We start from the raw sequence: 25,897 nt of genomic DNA, 5'->3' as shown, positions 1-25,897 counted from the left end.
CAACATCCATGCAGCAGGGAAGGGAACGGGTTAGTTTCTCCAAGGAGATTTTCTGCCCCCTAAACCGTGAATCCCAACCCTGCCTCCCTCCGAGGGGTGATCAGGCAGAGAATGTCTTCCACCCTGATAAAACAGCTCCGTTCGGCAACACAAGCCCCTATTCTTCTTCTGGCATTGGTCCACTCCCAGACAGGGGTTGGAGAGAAAATAAAAACAAACCACATATCTTAACGAAAATTTTACCCTGTCCCTATGACTCCTCCTTCCTAAATATACTGGAGATGAGCAAAGCTAGCAACCTGATCTAATTCAGGTATTTCTAGATGTCACAAAGCTTGACATTACAATATTAATTAATATTTCTCCCATATAGGAAATGATGATAAAAAACCCCTAGTTTTGGAAAATGCTCTCTAATAGTTAGAGAAAACCAGATAAAAGTATCTGTTTTGAATCCAAGGCTTTCACCGATTTTCATTTCCAAAAACCATGTTCTATATGTTTCAGAGCGGAAACAAAAAAAGAAGCAAGCCAATTTGTGGTCAGAATAAAACCAAACAAGAATCCAAGGAAAAATGTGAATATTTTCTCCCTAAAGCAACATTATTGCTATTGTGTTTCTAAAAAAAAAATATTTTGAAAATATAAATATGAAGAAATTATCATAATCGCAGAGGGGAAAAAATTTACCACCCATCCAAAACCCAAGATGCTTTCTAGAATGATGAAATAAGAGCAATTTTATTATTCCAATACAGATTTATAGCAGTTGGTCAGAATCCTGTTCGCTCTTGTTCCCAATTCCTTGAGTAGACAGAGAGGACAAAGAAAAAGTTACAAAGCTTTTCCCAAAGTAAAGGATGTGACCGTGCTGCAGCAGGGATGGAGACAAAACTGTTTCCAGAAATTCTTAAATATAGCTACAGGTGAACCTTAATGGCCAATCTTTAGTGGTTTTATAAGATCAGTGTTTTGGCAGACACTTTTTTCCAAATGTTCCGCAGTGGCGTCACTGAGGGGCATGCTGACACCCTGCACATAGCTGCGAGCTCACAGAAGGCATTTGTCCAAGTTACTACTTGCAAATGGGTATTTGGCTTGCCATATTTTCTTTATCTTTCATAGCGTCTGGCAAGAGAGTCAGGATTGTATAATCTTTTTTTTTTAGATTTGAGGTACATAAAGGCCCTCCTTGCATCACTAAGATATATAGGAATCCTTTGTTTGGATATCCTATGGCAGTGAAAAAAGCCTCAAGGCCTTCCATGAAACATATTAAACATTTCTTTTGATCATTAAAATAGCTCTGGCTTGACAAATATTTGGACTAGGAGAAGCTATGTTTAAAATATCATGTAAGCACTATCTTCAGAAGATGACGGCAAATCAGATGCAGTGTTGCGTGCGTTTGTTTTTATTGGCCTGAGGCTATTTGTCAGCTTTACTGCTCTAGGGGTAGAAAATACAACTTGCATACAGAGAAGGCCACTCTTTCAAGTAGCCTGGAAAAAACCATGTCATTTAGAAACTGAAAGTCTCTAAGGATTGCTAAAAAAGTTAGCATCATCTATCCTCATTGAAGTTGTCAGGTGACAGATCCTTAGGGTTTATAAAGCTGGAATAGAAAGAGGGAGAAAAGATCCCTGGATCTATATTTGGCCTGTTGTTACTCCACTGCCACGTTACAGGGGAAGAGGACATCCTACAAAAAAAAAAAAAGAGACTGAAGGTATTTATGGGGATATGATGACAAACAACAGAGATCAGAGTAGACTAAATGCATCCGCCCTCACCTCTTGGAAGCTAAACAAGCATTAAGGATGGAGATCACCCAAAGGTCCCAGATATCATTTATGAAAATATCAAAAGACCCACAAACACAAATTAGATTGCAGAAACTGAATAAATTAAAAGACTGCACATGACTACACTTCTAAGGAAGACTGACAGCTGCTACAGCAGCTCAGCCAAAAGCCAAATGGATACCTTCCAGCAGTTTTGGACATGAAGACACCTCCTCCCAAGGTGCATGAGAGAGAAAGCAATGGTTTTAAAATGCATCTAGAGACATAGAAGACTTTTTCAGCTTAGTTTACCCACATCTGGTAAACTTCGGTTGAAATGCTTCCCTTCCATTTCTTTGAAACTACACTGTAGTTGAGTCTCTCTCTGATTTGGGGTGAGGACCTTTGTCTTGCAAGGAAAGAAAATTCCCCATGGGAGCTGGGTCTCTAAACAACTAGGGATACTTCCAGACATTGTGTGGTCTGCTGTACTGGACTGTCGTAGCCATGGCTACACTCAGACCCTGCAGGGTAAGAAGGACCACGCTTCTTACAAAGGGAAATGACATTAGTTTTTTTCCCATCTAGGAGTTTGTCCTCCATGATCTGTTTCAGAGGCAGAAGTAAAACTCAGCCAGGCTCAACCGAAACATAGTTAATGTGGTTAGCCAAATCCCTAACATCAGAAAGATAAGTGCTATTTGCAGCCAGCGCCATGCGTTGAGAACCCCTGAAATAAGACCTAGGTCCCAAGATGACTCAAGAATGACTTTTGGAAAACTCAAGTTCCTAATGCTTGGCTTAAAGTGTCACTGCAAGCTGTTATGAATGAAGACAGTTAAACTGCCATTTTTGACCCTGTCACTGCTGAGGACCTCCAACTACCCAGGGAAACATGAAGGGATACAAGGCAGATGGGTTCTCAGGGTCCTCCTTGGGTACCCCTCTCCAGCAATTCATCTGACTTCAGTCTCCTCGCAAGGATGGGAGCTAGTGCACTTACTGCCCTAGAGAAAGTTATTTTCCAATAAAGCAGCCCAAGCAGCAGCATCTATCACTTCAGCCCTGCTTGTCTGTCTTCTCGGAAGGGAAGGGACAAGATGCCTATCTAGATTGAGCACTGGGGGAATCCCCCTTGTTGATGTTTCCCAACTGAGATCTTTTCTTTTTGCCAGCTGCTACAAATGATTCAGATGGGAAAGCAGTCGGGGACATAATTTCCCCTCTAAGACTGAATGCAGCCCTGAGACTGCAAGGAAAATTAGAAGGATATTTAACTGAGTTGTCAGTTTAAGAACTGAAATACAGTTCAGCATTTATCAAGCAAGCTCTGTCTCATGAAGGAACAGTAGAGCAGTTGTCACTGCAGTGACAAAAAAAAAAGATATGAGGGAAATACAGTCCAGGCTTGAGCTTTGACATTTGCCCAAAGATCTGAAGTTACTAATTTATATGAGAAAGCCATTCACACATTAAACTATTAAAAAAATACCCATGAAGAGTGAACATCTAAATAAAGCATGAGGCATAAATGAGAGAGGAAAGGTTAAGAGCAAAGACAGCTCACCACAAACCCATGCTGTGGAAACCCAAGGCAAAATGTGACCTGTACTGAACATCTTCAAATATCACAGGAAAGCGGATACATTTTTTTCCCTCCAGTACATCAATTAAGACGCATTTTTCTGGCTGGTGAGCATCACAAGAGTGAAGAGAAGAGAAAGTGTCTGTTACCTTGAATGTCATCATTGAAAGTGCAATACTTGTTACGGTACTTATGGAGGAGGCGGAATGCATTAGCATTAGCAAAATCCTCAAATTGAATGAGGCAGTTCATGCCATACCTAGAAAGACCAAAAAATTGTGCATTACAAATAATACATAGTTGTATATTAAAAAGCTATTAACATTTGCAGTCAGATTTTGAATACAAGTATAATATGATTTATACATCTACTAATATTTCCATTATATCCTGTATCTTTACATTCATATGAACTATCTAGAAGGCATAATTAGACTACTAATACACTTTACTCAGTTCTAAGTTAAGAATAAAAGGTCAGGGGAAAAGGCCTTCATCTCTCTGCAGACATCTCAACATAAATATTCGCTGAGCAATCAGCTAGTGAACAAAAAAATTGGCCCCGTAAGGAAGGTAGTAAAAAAGTACACATTCAGAACATGGATTTTATTTTTTTCTCATTATGCAGGTCCACAGCATGACACCAGTCACAACACAATGCTCAACCATTCTTATTATAAAAGAGGTTTTGATCAGAAACATAATTAATCTAGACAAATGATAAACATGGGAGAACACTTTAAGGAAGGAAAGTGATAGTTGCAAATTTGAATCGAGTTACACTTGGCTAACACACTAAAACTTTGGGTATATGCGGAAAAGAGGTTATCTAAATTTCTTACATCTACTGTTTCATGGGATTGTCAAAACTGATCTTCTGATGTAAATACTAGATGTTTCTTAAACAGTATGCTAAGAATCAACGTTACCATCCATTTCAATGTTTTCTCATCCTTGCAGCTAATGAAACAATTCAAATTGACATTTCCTGTAGTACTTTGAAATCTCTATAAACTAAATTTCGAAAATATAGTATGCAGTTGCATCAGATGAACAATTTCTATCATTTAGCTGATATAACTACCTAAGTCAGTTCAACTGCATGGGTGAGTAACTTCTGATGAACCCTGTGGTAGCTGTGTGCCAAGGCTGCACGACCAACAGGGAGCAAACAACAGTGTTTTTCTAGTATAGGTAGGTGCCTATGTTGACTTCTACAGGCATAAGGCATCTCAAATACATCTAAAAATTATTGGAGAGAGGAACACAGGAGGTTTTTTGGTTTTGTTTTTTTTTAAATCAGGAAACTCCAGACTCCGGGCAGTAGACTTATATGCCAATACCTAAAAAGTGAAAAATTGCCCTGGTGTGCCAATAAGGTTACTCCTAAAATGAAAGTTAATAATATGTTAAATTAATTTAATATTACTACTATGAATCCTCCAGTCCTTATACGCATTTCATAATAGTACTGTCTCTGGATTCCTTGCTTAACATTCCCATATGGCATTTTCAAATACTTTCTTAAAACAAGACCAACAAAAACCCCACAAAACCCCAAAAAACACCAAAGACATTTCTAGACAAAAACTATGTAAAGACTGAATTCAAGTTCACAGCACATTGGCAACAAGAAAAAAAAAAAAAAGAAAAAACCATAACCTGAATACTGTCAATCTTGTATGAGGAAAAAAAAAAAGTAAAACACAAAAAGTTTAAAATATAGGGTTAGTACTAAAACCGTCTGTACAAGTTTGGATCTGGAAATATCACATAAACATTATGCCACCCTGGAATAATATTACAAGAAAAGTTCTTAAAGAAAAAAATAAAAAGAATTTTAAGTTTAAATAAACCTAACGGCAATTTGCACAGACTAAGGAGCCATGTGATTAAAACTTTAAAGAAATATTGCATTAAGCTGTTGCTATGGAAATATTACCACTGAGGTCTAACAGAGCAAGATCTCAAAAACACATACCCTGTTTGAGCTAAAGGAGGTTTTTCTTTATCTTCTAACAGCACAAATCCAAGACAGTCAAGCAGTTCCCTCTTCATCAAGCAATACATACGTATACTGAGCAGTTCAGTACAAATAATCTAATTTTAATCGAGTTTTTCTTTAAATCATATATGTGTTTGGGAACCACAGTAAGCAAAGCCATCAATATAAAAAAGGACAAAAATTTCTGTGACTGAATTAATTTCCATGGAAATCACATATTTAGAGCCATATTACAATTAGCCAAAACTACTGGGATTCCACTGGCAGGAATGGTAATCCCTGCTGAAAATAAATACATCTTCAGGTTTTATGGAAATACCTGGACTTCTTCAGCAGCATAATGACAGGCAACTGTTCAAAAGAGAATTTGGCGAGTCAGGAACTCAGTACAGTAAATCACAACCAAGTTCAAATAAGAAACTGGAGCTACCTTTCAATAATTAATTTAAATTTCTAACCTGATTCAGTATCTGACGTGAATTTCTGTGATTCCATAAGGGTCCAGGAGCTGACAGTTGGATAATAATATGAAACTAATGAGATTAACAGTCTGGAATCCTGGAGCTTGGTGTTTCTTGGATGTCATTAAGCCTGTGTCTGTTTCTTTATTTTACCATATATAACATTCCATTTTCTCATCTGCATTTGATTTGCCTCCATTTTCTTACCCATTGCCTTTGTAGACATGGGTCAAAACTCCCTGTGAATTATATTAAATCAGTGTCCCTGTAGAAAACACTCATCCTGTACTGGACACACCATATATACTAATTCTCTGAGCTAGAGAGCATGAAACATGGCTGTTTAATTAAAATGGAAAAAATGCAGGCAGTCTAATTCTGGGCCTCTGAGATTTTGGTATTATAGCAGAAAAATCTCTAAGCAGCATTGTGATTCATTGCAAGTGTTATATTTGACACCCAGGTAAAAAACCCGAGATTTCAATGCTGCCTATGATCAGCAGTACCTCCTAAGAATCATGAAGTTTGAGGTCTATGTCCTCAAAAAAGTCTAATCAAACTGGGAACCCATGATAGACAAGAAAATAACAGTGTTTCTCTGCTTGGAGTATTCCCATTCTCAAAACTACTAACAGATGAGACATGCAGATGAGGTAATACAAAATAGCTAATCTCTGGCATTCCAGAAAATCCCCTTGAAATAATGAATTGGCTACAAAGGTTCCACATGGTTCTGGAAGCAGTGATCGCACCAAAACAGCCATCAATTCTTCTATGACTTCCACATCTTATTATCACAATCACTTACAGCAGAAAGTTGAGCCAAAACCTAAAAAGACATTCACAGCCAACAGCTCAGTTCCACTTTCCTCCCTGTATCACTCTGCAATAACCTTTCACCCCTGTCGCACCGTGATGGAAGGTTTTAGGCTGTGGTTTCTCCACTATAAAGGGAAACCATTTGAATTAACCCTCATGAAAGCAGAACACGTCCTCTCTGTTTGCACCTCGTACCCTATTGTCATCGCAAATTTTCGGTTCAGAACCACACCTCATCATAGGTGGGCATGGTAGACAAACAACTGCTGGATGAGAAGGGAACCAAGCACTTTATTGCTTGCCCATGTGCAGTCATCAAATCCTGCTGTGCCTTCCAAACCACTCGAATTCCAGCAACTGCAGGTCACTACAGTGCTGTAATTCATATTATCTTTCAAACATTACGGAAAGAGAAAACAAAGCATACAGCTATCCTGAAATGTGACAATCTTAACATGTGTCATCGATACTTCATACAGATATGGCACAGACTGACTTCACTGAGTTTCCTTAGCTGACACCGAGTGACTGATCAGGTAGGTCCAGAAGCAAGTAACTGAGATTTGCTACGAACTAAATCATCAGATTCAAAACCACCACTGAATGGTTGTGGTTGACTGTTACAGGGGATATGTTAAAAGCAAAAGGCTAGCAGTTCCAGGCAGAAGAAGATCAGGAGGCAAAGTTACAAGGAACTGTCATGACAGAAAACGCTGTTAGAGATATTTCTCCGTATTTTAAAAGTAGTGGACTACATATCGTTATAGTGTGAACTAAGGGTGTTAACCTGTGTACTGCTTATCCAAGCAGCTAAACTTGATCATCATGTGCCTTAGGAGAATTTCACCTTCCTATTTGAAATTTGAAGGCATACACGTTTAAAATGCAACCTAAAATCCTTTTAATTCGAACATGCCACCAACAATAGAGTTATGGGAGCAAGCAGACATTGTATGCAGTTACAACGGTGCAAACATGAGTCACATAGAACATATCGTGCCTTATCGCTTACCGAAAACAGAGACAACATTTCTCCAGCTATCACTACTCTTGATGCAGGGATACATAGGGGATAATTGGGGAAAATGAAGAAACACATAACTAACATGCACATTCATACTGAAAGGTGGTACAAATAAACAGAAGAGAGAACCTATCCAGTGAGCATCAACACTTCAAGAAATGATGGATCTAGTCCTAGACTATCAAAACTAAGAAAATAAATAAAAATCTGGGAGACATTTCTCCTCAGTATGCAACCATAACAAATGCCCTAGTGAATTCTTAACCATCTTCTTGCTCTGGAAAACACTTCTCTGATAGCAATAACTTGGCTTGAGTAGCCTGGCTAGGACTGCTGGATTCTTCCAGGCATGTGTTTTGTAGCTGCAAATTTCTCTCTTCTGCCTGTTCGGGATCTGTCACTGTGGTAGATGATTAAATGTACATAAATCATCCCTAGAAAGTGGTAATTCAGTTCACTGTTCCCCCTCATAAATCCTGCTTTGTTACCCACGTCTTTTTGTGTACTTGGATCTTAGTCTCTTGCTCCAACTCATATAGGCAGTCTGAATCGGGATCCAACTGGACAGAAGTTCAAAGCCATCTTTCCTTTTTCTGTTACGGACAGAAAATACGGACAAGAGTGGCGGCAAGCATGCAACATCAGATTTGTCATCAAATATGGGAGGAAAATGCTGGACAATGGATTAAAAAGAACCGTCCCAATGAATAATGCATGGTTGCCAGAAAACACTGTTTCCAGTACTTCTCCCAATTTATAAGATATTTTGTGCAACAGCCTTAGCTTAGTTTTCCCCATTTATAAATAAATTTTTATTCAATTGTCTGCAACAACAATGTTAATCTTTCAAATCATTCTACAGATTATATCTTTATGTAACAGGCTGGAGAAAAATGTCCACAGCTCTTTAACCATCCCAAATATACAGTACTAACATTTGGCAACCTGACGCTCTTAAGAACCTCAAACAGGGAAAACCCTCAAGAATCCAGCGGGAGCTATAAAAGTTTGGGCATCATTTTGAATTCAAACTACATGATCCAAACCATTAGCTTCTACAGCTAAGAAATTTTTCTGGAAATATATTTGGATCATTTGTTCTTACTGCCAGCCATTGTTTTGGAAACCTTCCTAAAGGAACAAGTGGTTGCTTTTTAGGTTTTTAGAGCTTCCAAAATCCTATTTGACTATTTTCTTTGTTCATATGAGCTTGGAACTGAAAAAGCCTTAAAAGCCATCAGAAGTGGTTGCTGCCACCCATTCCTAAGAAGAAGCAAAACCAAAATGATAGCGACATCGGCATTCTCTCCCTTGCCTCGTGCGTCATGCAGTCGCTCCGCCAGCCAGAACCATTTATAGTGCACCAGGACAATGTGAAAATCATCTCCTTCCTCCCGACTCCAAACGCTGTAAGCTTGTTCATTTCTATATATCCCACTGCTCAAAACAGATTTAAAGTGTAATGGCCACTGCTATAAACTCCTCTTTGTGCCAGGGCTTTCACGAAAGGATGCCTTCCCACCTTCCCTCCTGACAGCTCTTATGACCGGGATGCCTTCTCTTCCCGCTCTCCCCCAAGCTATCTTTAATTTCATTTCATAAAGTAACTAAACTGCTGCGATGAGGTCATACATCCATCCCAGCACATCTTCCACTACAGTTTTAACCTGTTGGTTAAATTTAACCAAATTTGACTGAGGGGCGATAGAAATTTCCACAATAATTATTACCTATACCTTCTGTGGGAAAAGGCGGTCCAGATGAGGAACCCCCCAGCAAGCACCGCAGCCGCTCTGCAGCAGACGTTACCAGCCCTGCCGCCGGTCTCACAGCCTGATGTGCTCCCGCTGCACAGGACACACATCTGTCCAAGGTGTACTCAAGCTCCAGTCAGTGCTGCAATGCAAATACTTTCCCAGAAAAGGTATCATTACATTACAGATAACTTTCTGCTCTGATTCAGACCAGGAAGTCAGAGACAGGACATTCTTTACAGGAATGTTCTTTCTAAAGAACTTAATAGAAACTGTCAGCATCTCTGCTTTCCACATGAATAACCCTATTTAAATTTCCTTTTTTTTTTTTTTCCCCCCTGCAGGTAGCCATTGTTTTTATTTTATCTATGGAAAGCATTTACTTTCTTAGGAGTATTTTTCATTACCATTTTCTGTTTCCAAACCAATCCTTGCGCTGATGAGCTCAGTACATATCCAAACTAGGCACGGGGCAGCATTTAGCACCCACCCTAGTACTAGCAGCAGACCCTTGCTCCATTCACGTTCTCCTTAAGGAAATACAATTCTACAAAAACTTTCCATGTCACTATTCCCTAGCACGACCGCAGTGTTACAGTGTCTGCACTGCAGCCCTGCTTTGTACCAGTGCTCCTAACACTCCTCAGCTTGCTCTTTGCCTCTCCAGGCCAGGCTTGGTGTTCATCTCCATGGCCTTTCTATCTCAGGAGTAGTGAGGAGAACGGGTTGGAGATGGCTCATACTTTCCCCCTTTTTTTTCCCCCCATCCCCAGCCAACAGCACTGCTACGTGTGTGGACTTCGTAGGCTTGGGAATAGCAAGGCTTTGGAGCAGAGCAGTGCTGAATTAGGAAGGTGGTGTGGGTGGTGGTCCTGCAAGCTGTTGCTCGTAAGCAGAGAAGCAAAACCAGATTCTCTGTTCGCAGTCAGGCACTATTTACATAAAGGGCTTCTCTTATGCAAAAAGGTAATTAAATTGAAAGCTTTTGTGGTAAACTAACATAAACAATTACTACAAGAAAAAGATGGTCTGGTTTTTTAACTTAATTTTTCATCAGCTTGGTTGCATCACACTGTAGCGAGGATGACTTGTTCTTTAAATTGAACTCTTAGAAGTCCATCCTACTGAAACATTAAGTTGAAAACACTTCTAAACATACCCTGTCTAAATTTTGTGCATTTTCAAAGGGCTGTTAAAGGATTAATATTGATGGTGACTAGAGAACCTGAACTCGATTTCTTCTACTTCAATAGCTGATTAAATTAACTATCAGATGTCAGGGCCGTAAAACATCAAGGCTGTGAATTAACCGTAAGTTACCATTGTTGTAAAGATTTAGTTCTTCCTGTTGCAAAAATATTTTTTTTTTTTTTTTGGATTTAGGTATTTGTTCTAAAGTACTTCACACAACAATGTTGTCAGGAACTGGGCTTGATGATAACTTTGACTTTTCCAGTGCATATATGTATAGAGTCTTGTAACAGAAATATGAAGGCTGCTACGAATGAAGTATGAATGGAAATGTATGCACTACTGGAAGCAGCAGCAAAACAAAGGTGAAAACAGATGCACGCACAGATAGCAAAGCACAAAACTGACTGTGGGAAAATTAAAAATGTCTTGTTTACATCAAGATGAGCAGGTCTGAGTTCTGGTAAGGCCATAGCACAGCCAACTCTTGGACCAGGACCCTGCCCCTTGACAACAGCAGAAGACCAACAATAGCAGCTGGCTATCACAGCACATCAGATATGCCACTCCTTACCCTATGGGCGCAGCAAGAAGTCATATTACAGTCTGAAGAAAGTCAACATGAGGACACACAGACAAATGGACAGCAGACTTGCCTTAAATTTATGGAGGCTGGAATAAAAAAACCCTGATGCCAAATAACTATGCTAGCGTAGCTGTTGGATCGTAAAGGCATAAAAGACCCGTATAAAACCATGTTTATCACCACTCAGCACCAGGAGCCCAGAAAAAGCACTGAGGACTTGAGAGCCAGGGCCCTTTTGCCTTCAGTGTCGCACATGGGTGATCCTGGCCAGACCACATGAACATACATCCTGATGCTTTGAACAGGCACCTGTGAGACTGAGTTAAATCAACTTGTTTAGAAATTTTTGTAACATAAAATCACCTCTCTCTTCCATAAGATGTTACACTGAGTGCTGTCAAATTGATTTCCTATGGTGGACTAAGTCAAGTTGCTTCCTCTCCACCGAGAGACTCAGCAGGAAGGTGGCTGAACGACGCAGTACTGAGATACAGGATAATGCACGTTATACAAATAAACTATACTTTCGAAATTTCACAAAGTCAGACATGAGCCAAACTCTTACCCTCAGTTCTTGACATACACAAACATCAGCCCCAGCAGACTAGATCACTGCCATGAAAAAACACATCATGCAAACTTCCACAAGTGCAGAGGTATGCGGGCTTAGCTGATGCTTAGGCTAAATCCAAAGAGGAAGAAGACTATATTACAAACTTCGGTAGTTTTCCTGCTTTAAAAAAAAAAAATTCCATGTGGATTTGAAGTAAACATAAAATTGAACTACTGTGATGTTTTCTCATGAATTTGTATTGGTTCGCTTGTTACCTGATCCTGACCCCACCTAAGTCAAAAGCAAAACTCCAGGAGCCCGAAAATGTAATTCTACCTCTCCTACCTATTCTACTGCTTTTTCCAGTGTTGCTGCTTAGCTGCTTTAACTGTGATTTAGACCAAAGAACAATCTCAAATTACCTTCAGTTTTATATTCACTTAAAAGAGATGAGTGCAGATTTGAGACAGATGATCTGAGATTTTTTTTTTTCTTTTTTCTTTTCAGCCTCTTCAGTTCTTCTTTAGAGACTTGGCACTGTGACACTTTTGGCTAAGGGAGGGAAAGGTACTGAACAGATGGATTGGTCAAGTGTCTGAGCAGGCTAAATAAGAAAAACAGAGAATCAAGAAAGAAATCCATCTCAACTGGAAATAGTGAGCAGCATTATTCCTCATGAATCTTTAGCTGCAGCTAAAGGTGTGTGTCACATCTTGCCCTCCCAAAATATAGAGTGGTCCCCAGTAAGTCCTTCAAGCTTACTTTTTAATTTTAATTAAATGGCTTTACACTAAACCAAAAAAAGAACTGTGGTTATCAAAAAATGAGCATATAAAATACATTACACCCTATAGTAAGTCCCCCTACACAGCTTAAATCATTTGAACCTGGTTTCAGATGAGTGCTTCCTGGTCACTTCATGACTGCAATCTTTAAACATTTGTTAAAAAGTCAACGATTATTACTGTCTGTTTTAGATTGTCAGGAATTTTACCTTGCCAAGAAAAGCAACAGAAAGCCCCAGTTCTGAGGTTTCCCCTGCCTTGGCATACACCCGCACAATTTACAAATAAGATTTTAATGTTCTAAATTGCGACAAAAGTTGTCAAAAAGAAGTAAGTACAGCAGCACTTAAACAGTGGTCAACAATAGCATAGGGCTGTCACAGTGAAGTCCTCTATGGGTCTTCTAGGATGAAAGATACTATGTTATATACATCACTATTCATAATTACTGTGATTAGCGGAACCATTTGTTCCAAGAAGCCTGGATTCCTAAATCTGGACATGAAATGTTTCTCTGGGCAAGTTCTCAGATTTCTGTATTAAATTGAGAGCTGCACTTGGAAAAGGTAAAGGTTCCCCTTTGGCTGCACAAAGTGGATTTGCATTGACTGTGTGTACTTCAAGGTGGCATTTTGCTTACACATGTTACATCTTATTTTCTTGAGAATGAACCTTCATATATTCACTGCCCAGACACTAATCTTCCCCACTTTCTAAAAAGGGAGGAGGGTTTGAGTTACAGCACTAAAGATAAAAAGAGATCCTTGGTTGATAACTCTACACCAGAATGTTTCATAATAATTTCACAATTGTATTTATTTAACTGCATCTATTAGCATTTAAAAATACTTCTTCAATAAAGGTTAATTTATTAAGGTATTTACTTAAACATATGAGAATTCCAGCTTGGATCAACAGGATTATTCCTTTGCTTTAACTTAAGGCTATGCTTTGATGCCTTACTGAATCAGGAGTGAGAGATTTATAGCAAATGCAGTGCCTTTTTGGAAAAGAAACTGTATCTTTTGCCAGGTCCTAAAGATTACCAAGTGGCTTTAGGAGGTTATAACAAGATGCTTGCATTTGCTTACATATTTGATTATATTTATATGAGTTTATAGATATTTTCCCTAAAAGAAAAGATGCAGTTGGATAGCCAAATTAGTACAAAGCCTGGGGCAGCACAGCTGTGCTTTTCCCCTGCTACTTAAGGTATAATGAACAGACAGAAATCTCGCTTCCACCACTGACAGCTTTCACCTTGACCATTAAAAGGCAGAGAAGTAATGACCTTTCAGAAATGTCAAAGGGAGGTTGGTAACAGGAATACTTAAAGTATGTCCGGCAGATTAAATATACTCCGTGATCTTTGTATTCTTTGATCATTTATGAAATACACCTCTCCCTCCTCAAATTCTTGAAGGTGTTTTTAAGGCATTAAAATACCTTATGCACCTACAACACAAACTACTCTTGAGAAAAGAAGCATATTGGAGGTTAGACCAAGGAAACAGAGAGCGCAGAATTTAAGGAAGAAGGAGCTTACTATTCTCAAAGCATTATTTAGACAGCATGCTCTTTGACTTGAGGAACTGTGAACATTACAACAGAATATCACAGAATCACAGAATGGTTGGGGCTGGCAGGCACCTCTGGAGACCATCTCGTCCACCCCCCAACTCAAACAGGGTCAGCTAAAGCAGGCTGTGCAGGACCACATTGAGATGGTTTTTGTGTCTCTTCAGGGATGGAGATCCCACAACCTCTCTGTGCAACCCATGCCAATGCTTGGTCAACCTCACAGTAAAAAGTTCTTTTTCTTAAGCTTAAACTTCTCTTACATTTTAAGCAGAACGTTTGTGTCTATTTTCTCATGTCCTGCCACTGAGCACCACTTATAAACAGCCTGGCTCTATCTTCTTTACACCCTCCCTTCCAATATTTGTACACAGGGATGAGACCTCTCCAAGCTGCTTCTTCCCAGCTCTCAGTCCCTCCTCGCAGGAGAGATGCTCCAGTCCATCATTTCAGTGGCCCTTCACTAGTCACTCTCCAGTGTGTCTACCATGTACTGGGGAAGCCAGCACTGGATACAGCACTCCAGGTGAACATGGATGATAAAAATCTAACTAATAATATAACATGTAGAGCATTAATTATTTGACGTAATACAAAGATCTAGTTCTTCTCCAATTAGGCAAGACAAATTTTGCAGTGTGACAAATAATTTATATGTAAATAATAAGAGTTAATGAAAAATGAGGATAGGACAGGATAGTATTTGGCTAGCTTTTCAGTGCCAAACCCATTTCCATTAATGTCTTTAGACCTAGATCTAGGCAATTCATACTAAAATTATGAAGAAAGCCTTTATTGTACACAAAATCAGTAACTCCATTGGGCCTAGACTTGATGCTGGTCTTTACTCAACATCGCTAATTGAGGGGAGAAAAAAGGGGTTTCTTCTGTATACACATAAGCCAGAACAATTAACATTTCTAAAGCATTTTTCAGCTTTTCCCCCTTCTGGATTACAACTTCACTGGCCCTCTATGCAGCACTAACTGTGAGACGTTGAGTGCTTTTAAATCTCACGGTTGCTTCAAGCTGGAGGTACCTGACATGTCACTGCGGTTGGATCTGAAGAACAGACTTCCTTCTTGCACAACGGTTCTGTAGCGAACACGGCACGCTATACTGCCTTGCCTTCGCACTGTAATCTCAATTATGTATGAAACCTCGCACTGGAAACCCCTGTACTTCACAATGGAGCTATTATTCCACTGTGTAGAAAAGATTCACCTTTATTACATTTAATGCAGGATCAACTTCAATGGAGAATTGCCAGGATCAGACAAAATCCTGAGACTTCAGGAAGGATATCTGAGAAGCCATTTGGGACTACATACTTTCATGTTACTTGATGGTAAAGAAACTGGTTCTTTAAGTCTCTCCTCATATTTCCCCAAGACTGAGGGAAAGTAGGTTGCAAGAGAATATTTTTGTAGGTTTTACAATTACTTATTTTAAGTTTCTACAGTTAATAACGTGAAAACTTGCAGTCTACCATGGACACATCAGATATTTTTTTTCCAAAACAGCTCATACCTATATGAAAATTACTGCATGCCCCTAACTGGATAGCACGGTATATTCCTTCAATCCTTATTTTCCTTAAGCTTTTTTTTTTTTTGAGGGAAGGGAAGCATATAACAGAAATTTGTCTCAAACATCCAGGAAGGACAGTTGGGACTTTTGAGTGCCCCAGCAACCACTGAATTCTGTAATATGTTTTTCTGCAATACCTTAAGCATTAGATCTTTTTTTTCCATTCCACTGTATTTGCACTCTTAAGATCATTCAGACAATTAAACTATAAATCTCTGCTCTCCATTACATGCAATCTAAATATCATGGGAAGAAAGGTCCAGGGGCAACTAAATAAAGGGAGATGGGGAGGCAGAAAAAGAAAAAGTAGCATGTATCCCTCCAGTGGGCCCTATAGGAATTAATGCTTAGGCACAATGTTATTAAATCTTTACAAAAACATGGGGAAAAAATGAAATCATTAATAATAAAGTTTACATATGACACAGATTGAGGTTGTCATAAATTATGAAACAGGGTGCTATCTTGTAAGCTGGCCAAAGACAGAAATATATTTGTTTCAATGTGGCCAAAAGTAAATTTATAAAGCAAGGACCAGAAGTGAAGAACTCTATTCTGGAAAGATATCTTTCAAAGAAAGTTATAGGTAACAAACATATATCATTTCTCAGCAAATATCACAGCCAAAAAGGTTAACATAATAAAGGCTGTACAGATAAGGGATTATCAAACATGGCTGGAGTAATCTCACCTTTATATTTGGTATAGTATAATCATTGCTATAGTACTCCAACCATTTCTGATGTCTATAATTAAAGAACCAAATATAAAAAACAATTTACTCTAACCAAATGCCTCATTTAACGCAGAAGGTCAAAGTAGTTTACAAAAATTGTTTTCTGGCTTTATAAACTTGCAGTACGCTGAACATGGCTAGAAGAATGCTTAAATAACATACAATTCCAAACATTCAATTACATCGACACACAGCGGTCTACAGGATGGCTGAAAGGACTTACAAAAGGTAGGTTTTGAACAGCAATCTGAAGGAAGCAAAAAAAAGTTGTGCTGCAGATGTAACAGGGGAAGGCATTCCACATTAAAGATGAAAAAAAAATTCCTCAACACAACCCCCAACAATGTGGTGGGTAGCAGAGCTGTGTAACTAAAGCAGAGATGAGATCGAGGTAGCACTGAAGCTGTGTACAACCATGAAAGAACAAAAACTATATTGGTGTAGTAAAGCAATGTGCAGCCAACGAGGACATTATCTAAAGAGGAAGTGTGAACAAAGCACAGGAGAGGAAGAAGAGTTTGGCAGCAGCATTTGGATCGCCTGGAAGGAAACCAGGTGTGTATCATGAAGGCCAGACATTACTGTAAGCCACAAGGGAGATTATCCAAGACTATAAATGTTTTGAAGTTTTTTTCTAATAAAAGATAAGCCCAGGGAAAGATATCAGATTCATCTTACACATCATACTGAGATGGAGAGCACTGTTACTTCCCTTGCAGAAGCTGGGTGGGTTCTGTTTAAGTAGCATTGCTAGCGCAATTTGATTTTTCAGCTCAATGCTATTCAGCAAAAATTAAACAGCAATAAAAATAGGTAACACTACCAGTGTACATCACATAGAAGATACCCCAAACCAGAAAACATTACAAAAACAAACGTAAGTATGTGTTCAGCCACACTCCAGTTCCTGGGAATAGTGACCTGCCGTTCCACAGACGGCATCCTTCCTTCTGTCTGCCCTACCCTGGGCAGTTACACAAAACAGTGAGAATCTGGATTATAGCTTCCATACCATGCATCATTGTAAGAGGATCAGAGATTCTCTAAAGACAAATGCACAACTTTTGGGTTATGCCAGAATTCTATATTAATAAAAAGCTTTTCCAATCAGCTCTGCAAGTGAAACAGCAGCCCAAGTTAATAAATATACATTTAATCTGCAGCAGTAGACACCAGCAAGCTAAAGTAAATCATTATCTTTCAGAAGAAAACAGAAATATAAAAGTTCAGAAGGGTTCCACAGGTTTTACATAGTTGCCTTCAGGAAAAATTCTCCTAGACCTGTGATGGTTGGCCTAAAACTGGAGCACTCCCCATTCAAATATAGAGCATTTTGCATCTCCCTTAACACACATGGCGTTCTGACCAGGCACACTGACATTACAAAACCAAGTTGCAACTGCTTGGTTGCTCTCCGATTTCACAGGTGATAGACAATTCTGGTTATTCTGGATCAGGAGGAGGAGTTCACAGGAAGGGGAAAAAAAAAAACAAACACCAAAATCCAAAAAACCCCAGATGTTCTTAGACCAATGACTATGGCAAAATTCGGTCAGAAGTATATCACAAATTTTTAAACAGAACATTGTACTGAGGAAATTGAGTCTTGCATGTTTAAAGGTAAGAAAGAAAACAAAACGGAGAGAATACTTTTCCAAAGTACTCAAGTAATTAACTGTTTTGAAAATATTAGACGGAATTTAAGGGAAACTCAAATTTTATTACTACCAACTAAACTCATTTTTCTACAACGTTACTGATATGGTATAGATATTTCACAATGTTCAAAGCTCCACACAAAGAATAAACTGTCAAAGACTAACAAAACCCTTTTTCATGGTTCTTTGATACCACAAGAGTTGCCACCACTATTAATATTTGAATGGAGTCAAGACTTCACATATTAACTTCAAAATCACCTCTAATTGGATTTATATTTGGGGAAAAATTGGAGGAATGTTTATAAACTTTGCCATAGAAGTGGAATACTCAAGCTCAATAAAATGGTATATTTATAAGAGTAACGTTTTTTCCAGAAGTCATCATAAAGAAATAATAGCCGCTCTCACTTTCATTGCAGAAACAGAAGCTTTCCAAAATCCCTAGAGAAAGGGAAAGTATGAACGTTGTATTTTACATTGAAAAACTGGCAATGCTTTCGGCCGACCTACGCTGGACATATTATTGCAGCCTGAGCTAGTGGCTATGGTTGCATTTTCTCATCATGAATTTAGCTTTCTTAAAAATTGCCTTTGAATCAAGTTCAAACTTCTCAAACTGCCTCACTGGTAAACTTATATTCAAATATTTATTAACAATGACTGGAAAAAAGGTTAATTGGAGACTAAATTAAGGTCCCAGAAGTGTTCTAACTCTATTTTTTAACAGGTTAAACAGGTGGTTAGAAGTTTTAGATGGCTCCTCCTCTTAGTCTCCTCAAACATTCAAGATCCTGGGGATTAGATCAGTGATCTAAAAGATTAATGTATAAAATTATAGCTCTTATAATCGGGGACTAAGTGAGAAAAGGAAGTGGCTGCACACTCCTCAGAACTGTTTATTATCCTCTCCTAAGCCCAACGCTATCTATCCTTTTCAAAGTATTATTTAGGTCTTCCTCAGGGAACCTCAGATGTGTACCAAATGGTCTCCCAATTTCTGGCACAGAGTGAAGTAAGAAACTGATATTTAGCGTGTTATTTTAGATTATAGAAGCAGCACACTAACGAGATGCAGTTTTTATCTGATTTTATTTCAAGCCGTTTAGAAATTAATGATACATCTACACTAGAATCTGTGGCTATGATTGTAGCATAGAGACGTTGCAGAACAGACATGCGCCTCAAATCAGCTGGCTCGGATACCAACTTTGGTGTACTGAGAAAGTAGGATGTACCAAATAGTTAAAAAAAATTTTTTTAATGTTCTTTCTAAATTCTATCTATATTTTTTGCCTTTTTATATGTAACTCATTTATTCCTTGGATTTCTGAATATTATCCAACAAAAAAAGCTTTATATATATTTTAGTGGACTTGGCAAATTGATTTTTCAGAGATGAACTTCTGGAATTCTTACTGGATTCAATCAACATTGAAGATGCACAGTATTTCTGAAACTAGACCCAGACCACACCTTTTTGGAAGGATTGGGGAGAATCGTGAAGGAAAGAAATTGACACTAATTCCAGATTCTCATTTTGGTGTTTGAAGCAAAAATCTTTCTGCTACTTGTAATTACTGGTAAATTCTTTGACTAATCATTCAAAGTTATTAATCCATATGTATTACAATGACTTTAGAGAATCGGATTGTTTTAGTAGGTATGTTCAGGATGTCTTGCCTAAAAAAAAAAAAACCAACATACTGAAGTAACCGAGATATATTTAAGTCCCCTGTTCATGATTTATTGATCAGAGATCTATCTGCCTTTTAAGATTAGTTAATATTCCTTTTCACTAACCCACAATCTGACTTCTGTTCTTTGCTGTCCTGGTCAGTATTAAAATGTTCACATCATAGTTAGAATTACTTGGTCTACTTGAGTACTCATTATTTGAGTGCATTATACGCAGAAGAGTGTAGCACCTCCTGAGACTGCTCATGTTGGAGCAGTTTAAGAATGCCAGTTAGTACAACTTACTCTTCTTTACGGTCACTCATTCACAAAAATAGAGAGTTGGATTCCTAAGGTCACCCTGCATCCCAAAACCCAGCATCTTAAATCAAAGAAGAAATTAAAGACTTTTGCTTGCATAGATGAATCATCCTGTCACCTCAAGCCAGCAAGAAACTTAACTCCTGGAGTAAGGAAAAGGTATTTAATAGGTTTAGCAGAAAAAATACGTGGATGTAGGAAAAATATGGCAAAGTATTCTACTCCTGTGCAGTGTCTACCCCATGTAATCAAGCCCATTTTGAAGAAAATCAAAGCACTTTTTTCTTCCTGTAGGGTCTTCTTAACAGTTCAGCTTGAGCTTCCTTAGCATGGCAACAATTATTATTCTGCAGCATAAAGCAGAACATCTGAATTGTCTGTGTACTTCTATGATGGTGAGTTTTCTGAGAGAGGTCTGATAACGTATTCATGGTATTAGATTACAGTCTAAAAAAGTAACCAAAGGTTAATTACACTTATTCTATACCAATAATCTTATCTATTTTTTTCAACTAACTGTCTGAAAGCTATTCTCCCTGTCACTCACCTAATACACATGATCTTTTTAAAGGCTATCAACCCATTACATGTTGGGATGATGGCCAAGTGTAGAAGACCCACAAAAGCACTGTGTCACCCAACATCCTAATGAGTGCATGTAAATGAGTGAACCTGCTCACCCTACTCCATCTTCATCAGTAACACTGGATAGCTCTCAAAATACTTATTTTTGCAGAAATATGGGGAGGAAGTAGATGGAAGATGCTACTATCATTTTTCTTCCAGTCATGCAGAGGCAAATACACATATGCACACGTTACCATTCTGGGAAGGAACATTTACATGGGAAGAAGTCTTATGAAGAAATGCAAGTTAATAGATTAAATAATGCTTCCAACTTGTACAGTATCAGACAGATATCTAAACATGCACATTAAACATTTACTGTGGCATCTGAGGTGGTCCCCAAAATCCATCCCTCACTTGCCGGTTGCAGTTCAATGGATGTACATGATCCATAACATATTGAGTATAATCAGAATTATGCTATCAAATGCCGCTCCTCTTATGCAAACTGTCATGTACCATCAAGGAAGATCATCTGGACCCCCTTAATGAAAAATTAGTTACTGATCATTTTTTCTTACACAAGACAGCTTAGAGCTTGGCATCTATATTTCTCCTTGGGCCCTATGTCTCCAAATTCCATATCTTTGTGAGTTAAAAACAGAGCTAAAACTTGGTTTGATTAATATTGTTATTTGCTGGTACGCCTTAGTAGCTAAAAATATAAAAAGGGTCAGAGTGATTACATCATGAGATTTGTTCATACTGGCAGGATCATCTGTACAGTAAAATAAAAGTAAACAGAAAGTAAATAGCAAATGTCTCTACTCACTGCCAATAAATAAAACTCTTTCAGAACCACGTATCATATTCAATCATGTGCTCAACCAGTGCAAAAGGTAATGAAGAGACCATTGCTTCTACTTCAAGAAGCTACGAAAGAAGAGACTGACTAAAAAGAATGGCATAAGAGAGAATAAGTGTTATGCTTTGAAACTGGCTATTTGCTTACAATTGCAATGTTCCATTTAATAGATTGAAAGGGAAGCCCATATAGGAGCAAATGGCCAGCAATATCAGACCATCCATCTATCCTACTATTAAAGGATCTTGTATTTTCATAATTTATTTTTGTGAGCTGTAATAATCAGCAAAAATTATGATTGATGTGATTTATATTAATGAAAATAACAAATTGTAAAATGTATTTTTGACAAGCTTTGGGAAGGTTGCCATCTGACCCTAACCACTTAGTGAAGAGATGACCACCGAACACAGAGACTGATGTCCGTAGGGGATCGCACCACTATTGAACACCCTCCTTCACGATTCTGGAGGAAACTCCTCCAGAATTCAGAAAAATTCCCTCTTACACAAAACCCAGCCAATTTCTTTTTGTTTTCATTTGTCTCAGGGCTCTGACAGGCAATGATAAACTGAACTCAGCTGAAAATTAGGATCAGATGGTAAACTGAGATTAGTTCCGTAAACTTCTCACAATTTGACAACACTAGCAGAAGAAAGTCTCCCCTCATTCTACATCTCTCCCCTATACTATTTAGGAAGCTAGATCATCTGGACCAAGCCATTAGCTACTGTAATCAGGGGGTTTTTTTGTTGAATTTATTCAGTTTCTCATCCAAATGCTCAAAAGACACTGACACTCGGATGGACTTTTGGTCAGGAAACACACATCCTTTACACTGCTTCCCTGCCCCCACTTCCCTCAAGAAGGCCAGGAAAGATGTACAATAACTGTAGTTGTCTGCAAAGTCTCTTCCCTAGGGATGGGAATAATGAGCTCTTGGAAATGTTTAAAGTCTACTAAATAAGAAAAGCATCTAGCAATGATCTGGTAAAACAGTTTTAAAGCCACGAGATTCCATTCAATATCTCCAGTACTATTATTTTTAACTGAAAAACTAGGACTACAGCCAATTTTATACTTCTGGAATTATTATTGTTTTTTAAATTTATGCATATATATACACACGTATCTTTTAAAATGTCTACATTTCCTGGCATTCAATGTAGACAGCTAGTGCTTCAAATCTTGACAAAATTCAGCTAAATAATCACGTCCCCAGCCATCTCCAAGTATTTAAAGTATACATGTGTCCAACATATTTTCAGTTTATTTCCCTTTGTTTGAGCTATTAAAAAAAAAAGCACATTAAGATTTTGCAAATTCATAAATATTGTATCATTTCTGGGATAACAACTCAGAAGAGTGAGAAGAGACTGTCTCTAGGGATTCCTCCATGAAGTTCCTGGTTGGGAGTATGGATAGTGCTGTGAAAATAGTTACCACATTAAACACTGTGAAGCAAACTCCCCTTATGCACTCAAAGCCAGCGTACAATGCCTAGCAAGTATGAGCTACCGCGTAGCATAAAGACTAACAATCCCCACACAGAGAAACCCTACAAATAACAGCTCTGGATGTCCATTTGTCAACTTTCAGATATTGTTTCTTATCCTTCAAGCATCAATAGAGGCTAGAAGCATCACAAAAGCTAGCATGCACCAGCCAAACATGCCCAGAGTTGGGCTAAGTGTAGCACTCAGCAGCTAAACTTTTCCTAAGCTTGGCTAGAGTCCAGTAAAAAATTCTAGAAGACTTCTGAAGTCACGAGCAGTAATATCATGACCTGAGCTCCAAAGGAATCTGCTCTCTGTGAGGAAGAGTGACACTGTGGCTTTCACGCTGTCCTACAAAAATCCCCTCATTAGCTCTCAGCTTTCATCTCTAGTCCCAGAAAATCTCTACCACCCTTTTTGTAGTTTCAAAGTACTTTAAAGAACTTCTTAATAGATCAAAGTGGTTTCTAGATGCTGGAATCTCATATTTTTCCCGATACTCTTGCAGGTTTTGCTTGATACAAATTTGAACATCAATCCAGTAAGTGTTGCTGTGGGGGACAATCCCTAACCAGGACTATCCGGACCATACCTGATGTCTGAAAAAACAACCATTTTTCAAACTGCAACACTACAAACAAACTATAGAATCCATGTTTACGTTAACATTGAGAATAACTCCCCCACCATATTGCACCATTCAAAGTGAAAAATATGTCCTTCTCTCACAAAGCTAAAGCTCACACAGAACAGAATGGTTCCAGTTGAAGGGTCCTATAACAATCATCTAATCTAACTGACCACCCCGGGGCAACCAAAAGTCAAGGCATATTATTAAGGGCTTTGCCCAAAACCATCTTAAGCACTGACATAATGTATTTCTCTTTGGTCCAAGGGACAGCTAGGAAATAGAAAGAAGCTTGTTAGTGCAGGAGTAAGGCTGCACAAAATTGAATGTTTAGCTGGACCCCTTCAGACACATGAGCTCTGCACGTCATTACTTGACCAGAGCAGACCTAACTGGGAGAGACCTAGCAAGCTATGAAAAAGGGGGTTGCATCCCAGGCATTAACACCAGATGGTTGTTACATGGAAAACAGGTGAGATCTGTCACTGGAAAGGAGCAGCTACATGTACAAAAAGAGGAAAACAGGCATGTGGAGCAAACCTGACTTTCTCAAATACATTCACATCTATTTACAGCACAACTCACTGATAATGACCATATGCTTTTGACCATAATTTTATGCTGCCACATCAGTGTTCAAGTAATATTACGTATCAACTATAGAAATGCTCCCTAGGTTTTCACTTCTTATTTTTGTTTAGTAGTAGGGTATAAGACTACAAATATTTTAAAACTAAGTATGACAGATTTGGAAATGTACCAGCAAAATTAATAGTAGTGTAGGAGCAGTCCTTGGGACAGTAGGATACGTGGCGAAAGTCCTAAGTCAGTTTTCACCACAATCTTTTTTTGGATGTTTTGCAGAATTTAAATCATAAACAGATGTTTGTGGAAAGAAATTGTGTCTCCTCTTTCTTACATACAATGTATTAATCACTCTAAAATGAGACTATAAAGATAATATCTTGCTGAGTCCTTAGTACTTAGCAAGGTTACTAAATACTTCATTTACATTCCATTTGGGACAAAGCTTAAGAAACAAAATTTGAGATCCTTCAGTGATCTATAAAAACAGTTATAAAAGCTATTTAAATATTTATACTCTGGAGGCTGACAAAAGGAACTGATGCCCCACCGTGCTGGATGGTGGCAGAAGACAGAATCTCTGCATTCAAGGGCTACGAGTCCAAAGCAAAGAAACCATCCTGTGCTCTTCCTGAGGCTGAACATACAAGCAAATCAGTTTGAGAAAGAACAAACACAATTTAGTTACATTACGACATTCCTTTCTTATTTTTAGCGGGGACAGTGATAGCAAGGAAGTAGTAAAGAAGCTGAAAAGCAGTAGTTGCTGCTTATCGTCTGGTTATCCCTTATTAAGAGACTGGGAAGACTGGGACCTGTGCTGTGCTAGAACAGAGCAAGCCGCAGAACCAAGGCTGCGGGACATCCCACAGCCAGCAAGGGCATGATAGAGACAGCAGAAGTTAGGAAATCATGAAATGAAGTAATTCAATAACAAAACCAATATTTTTAGAAAACCTCAGACTCAGAATCACGAATCAACAATCCAGAAGGATATGAAGGAGGGAACAGCTGTGACACAGAAGGATTAGGGATAATTATAGGTAAGAATAAAAATGGGTAAGAACACAGGCACGATTAGGATTGAACAAACCTCTCCAGAGAGAAGTGGGCAATACAGGGGGAAGCGCAGTTGAAACTTAGAAAAGTCAATCAGTAAGAAAAGGCAACAGGATGAGATACCACTGGTAGAAGCCTGCTATAGGAGGTAAGCAAAACCAGAAATGTAAACAGACAAAAAATGTGGAATGAGCGAGTCAGTAAAAAGTTGTAGACTTATTACATGCAGGCAAGTATTTCAGAACCCTTAGGTCTGATTTCCACACTGACTTAAGGCTGAGGCATCGCTCAGACTGCAAAGTTGCACAATATTTTGTGTTAACCAGCTGCAGTCGATGGTCTCCTGCAGTCAGCACGAGGGTTCATTTTCTCACTTACCAGTGAGGCAGGGCACTGTTGTGTTAAGCAAAGAACATCCAAGCCACATCACACCAGACAAGGTTATCGTCTTTAACAGCTTCCTACCCCCCCCACACAAGGGAAGGAAAAAAAAAAAAATAATCAAGCAAACCACAAATAATTGTGCCATGACATTCAAAACCCAAGATCTATGCCATATTAGGGGAAAAAATATGCAATTGGTCATTCTG

The 25,897-nt window shown here is 38.6% G+C and overlaps 1 protein-coding gene across 1 annotated transcript in view; it reads right to left on the bottom strand.

Annotated features, from left to right (window-relative positions):
• Positions 1 to 25,897, bottom strand: part of ME1 (malic enzyme 1, NADP(+)-dependent, cytosolic) — a 79,644-nt gene that overhangs the window by 36,055 nt on the left and 17,692 nt on the right. Inside the window, exon 3 of the mRNA XM_009703256.1 lies at positions 3,519 to 3,628. Coding sequence (XP_009701558.1) covers positions 3,519 to 3,628 — 110 coding nt within the window. The remainder of the gene's footprint in view (positions 1 to 3,518; positions 3,629 to 25,897) is intronic.

The sequence above is a fragment of the Cariama cristata genome, unplaced genomic scaffold (assembly GCF_000690535.1).
Source record: "Cariama cristata isolate BGI_N322 unplaced genomic scaffold, ASM69053v1 scaffold2327, whole genome shotgun sequence".
In the NCBI taxonomy this organism is placed as follows: domain Eukaryota; kingdom Metazoa; phylum Chordata; class Aves; order Cariamiformes; family Cariamidae; genus Cariama; species Cariama cristata.
The sequence above is the reverse complement of the archived record's forward strand: the minus strand, read 5'-3'. Positions and strand labels throughout refer to the sequence as shown.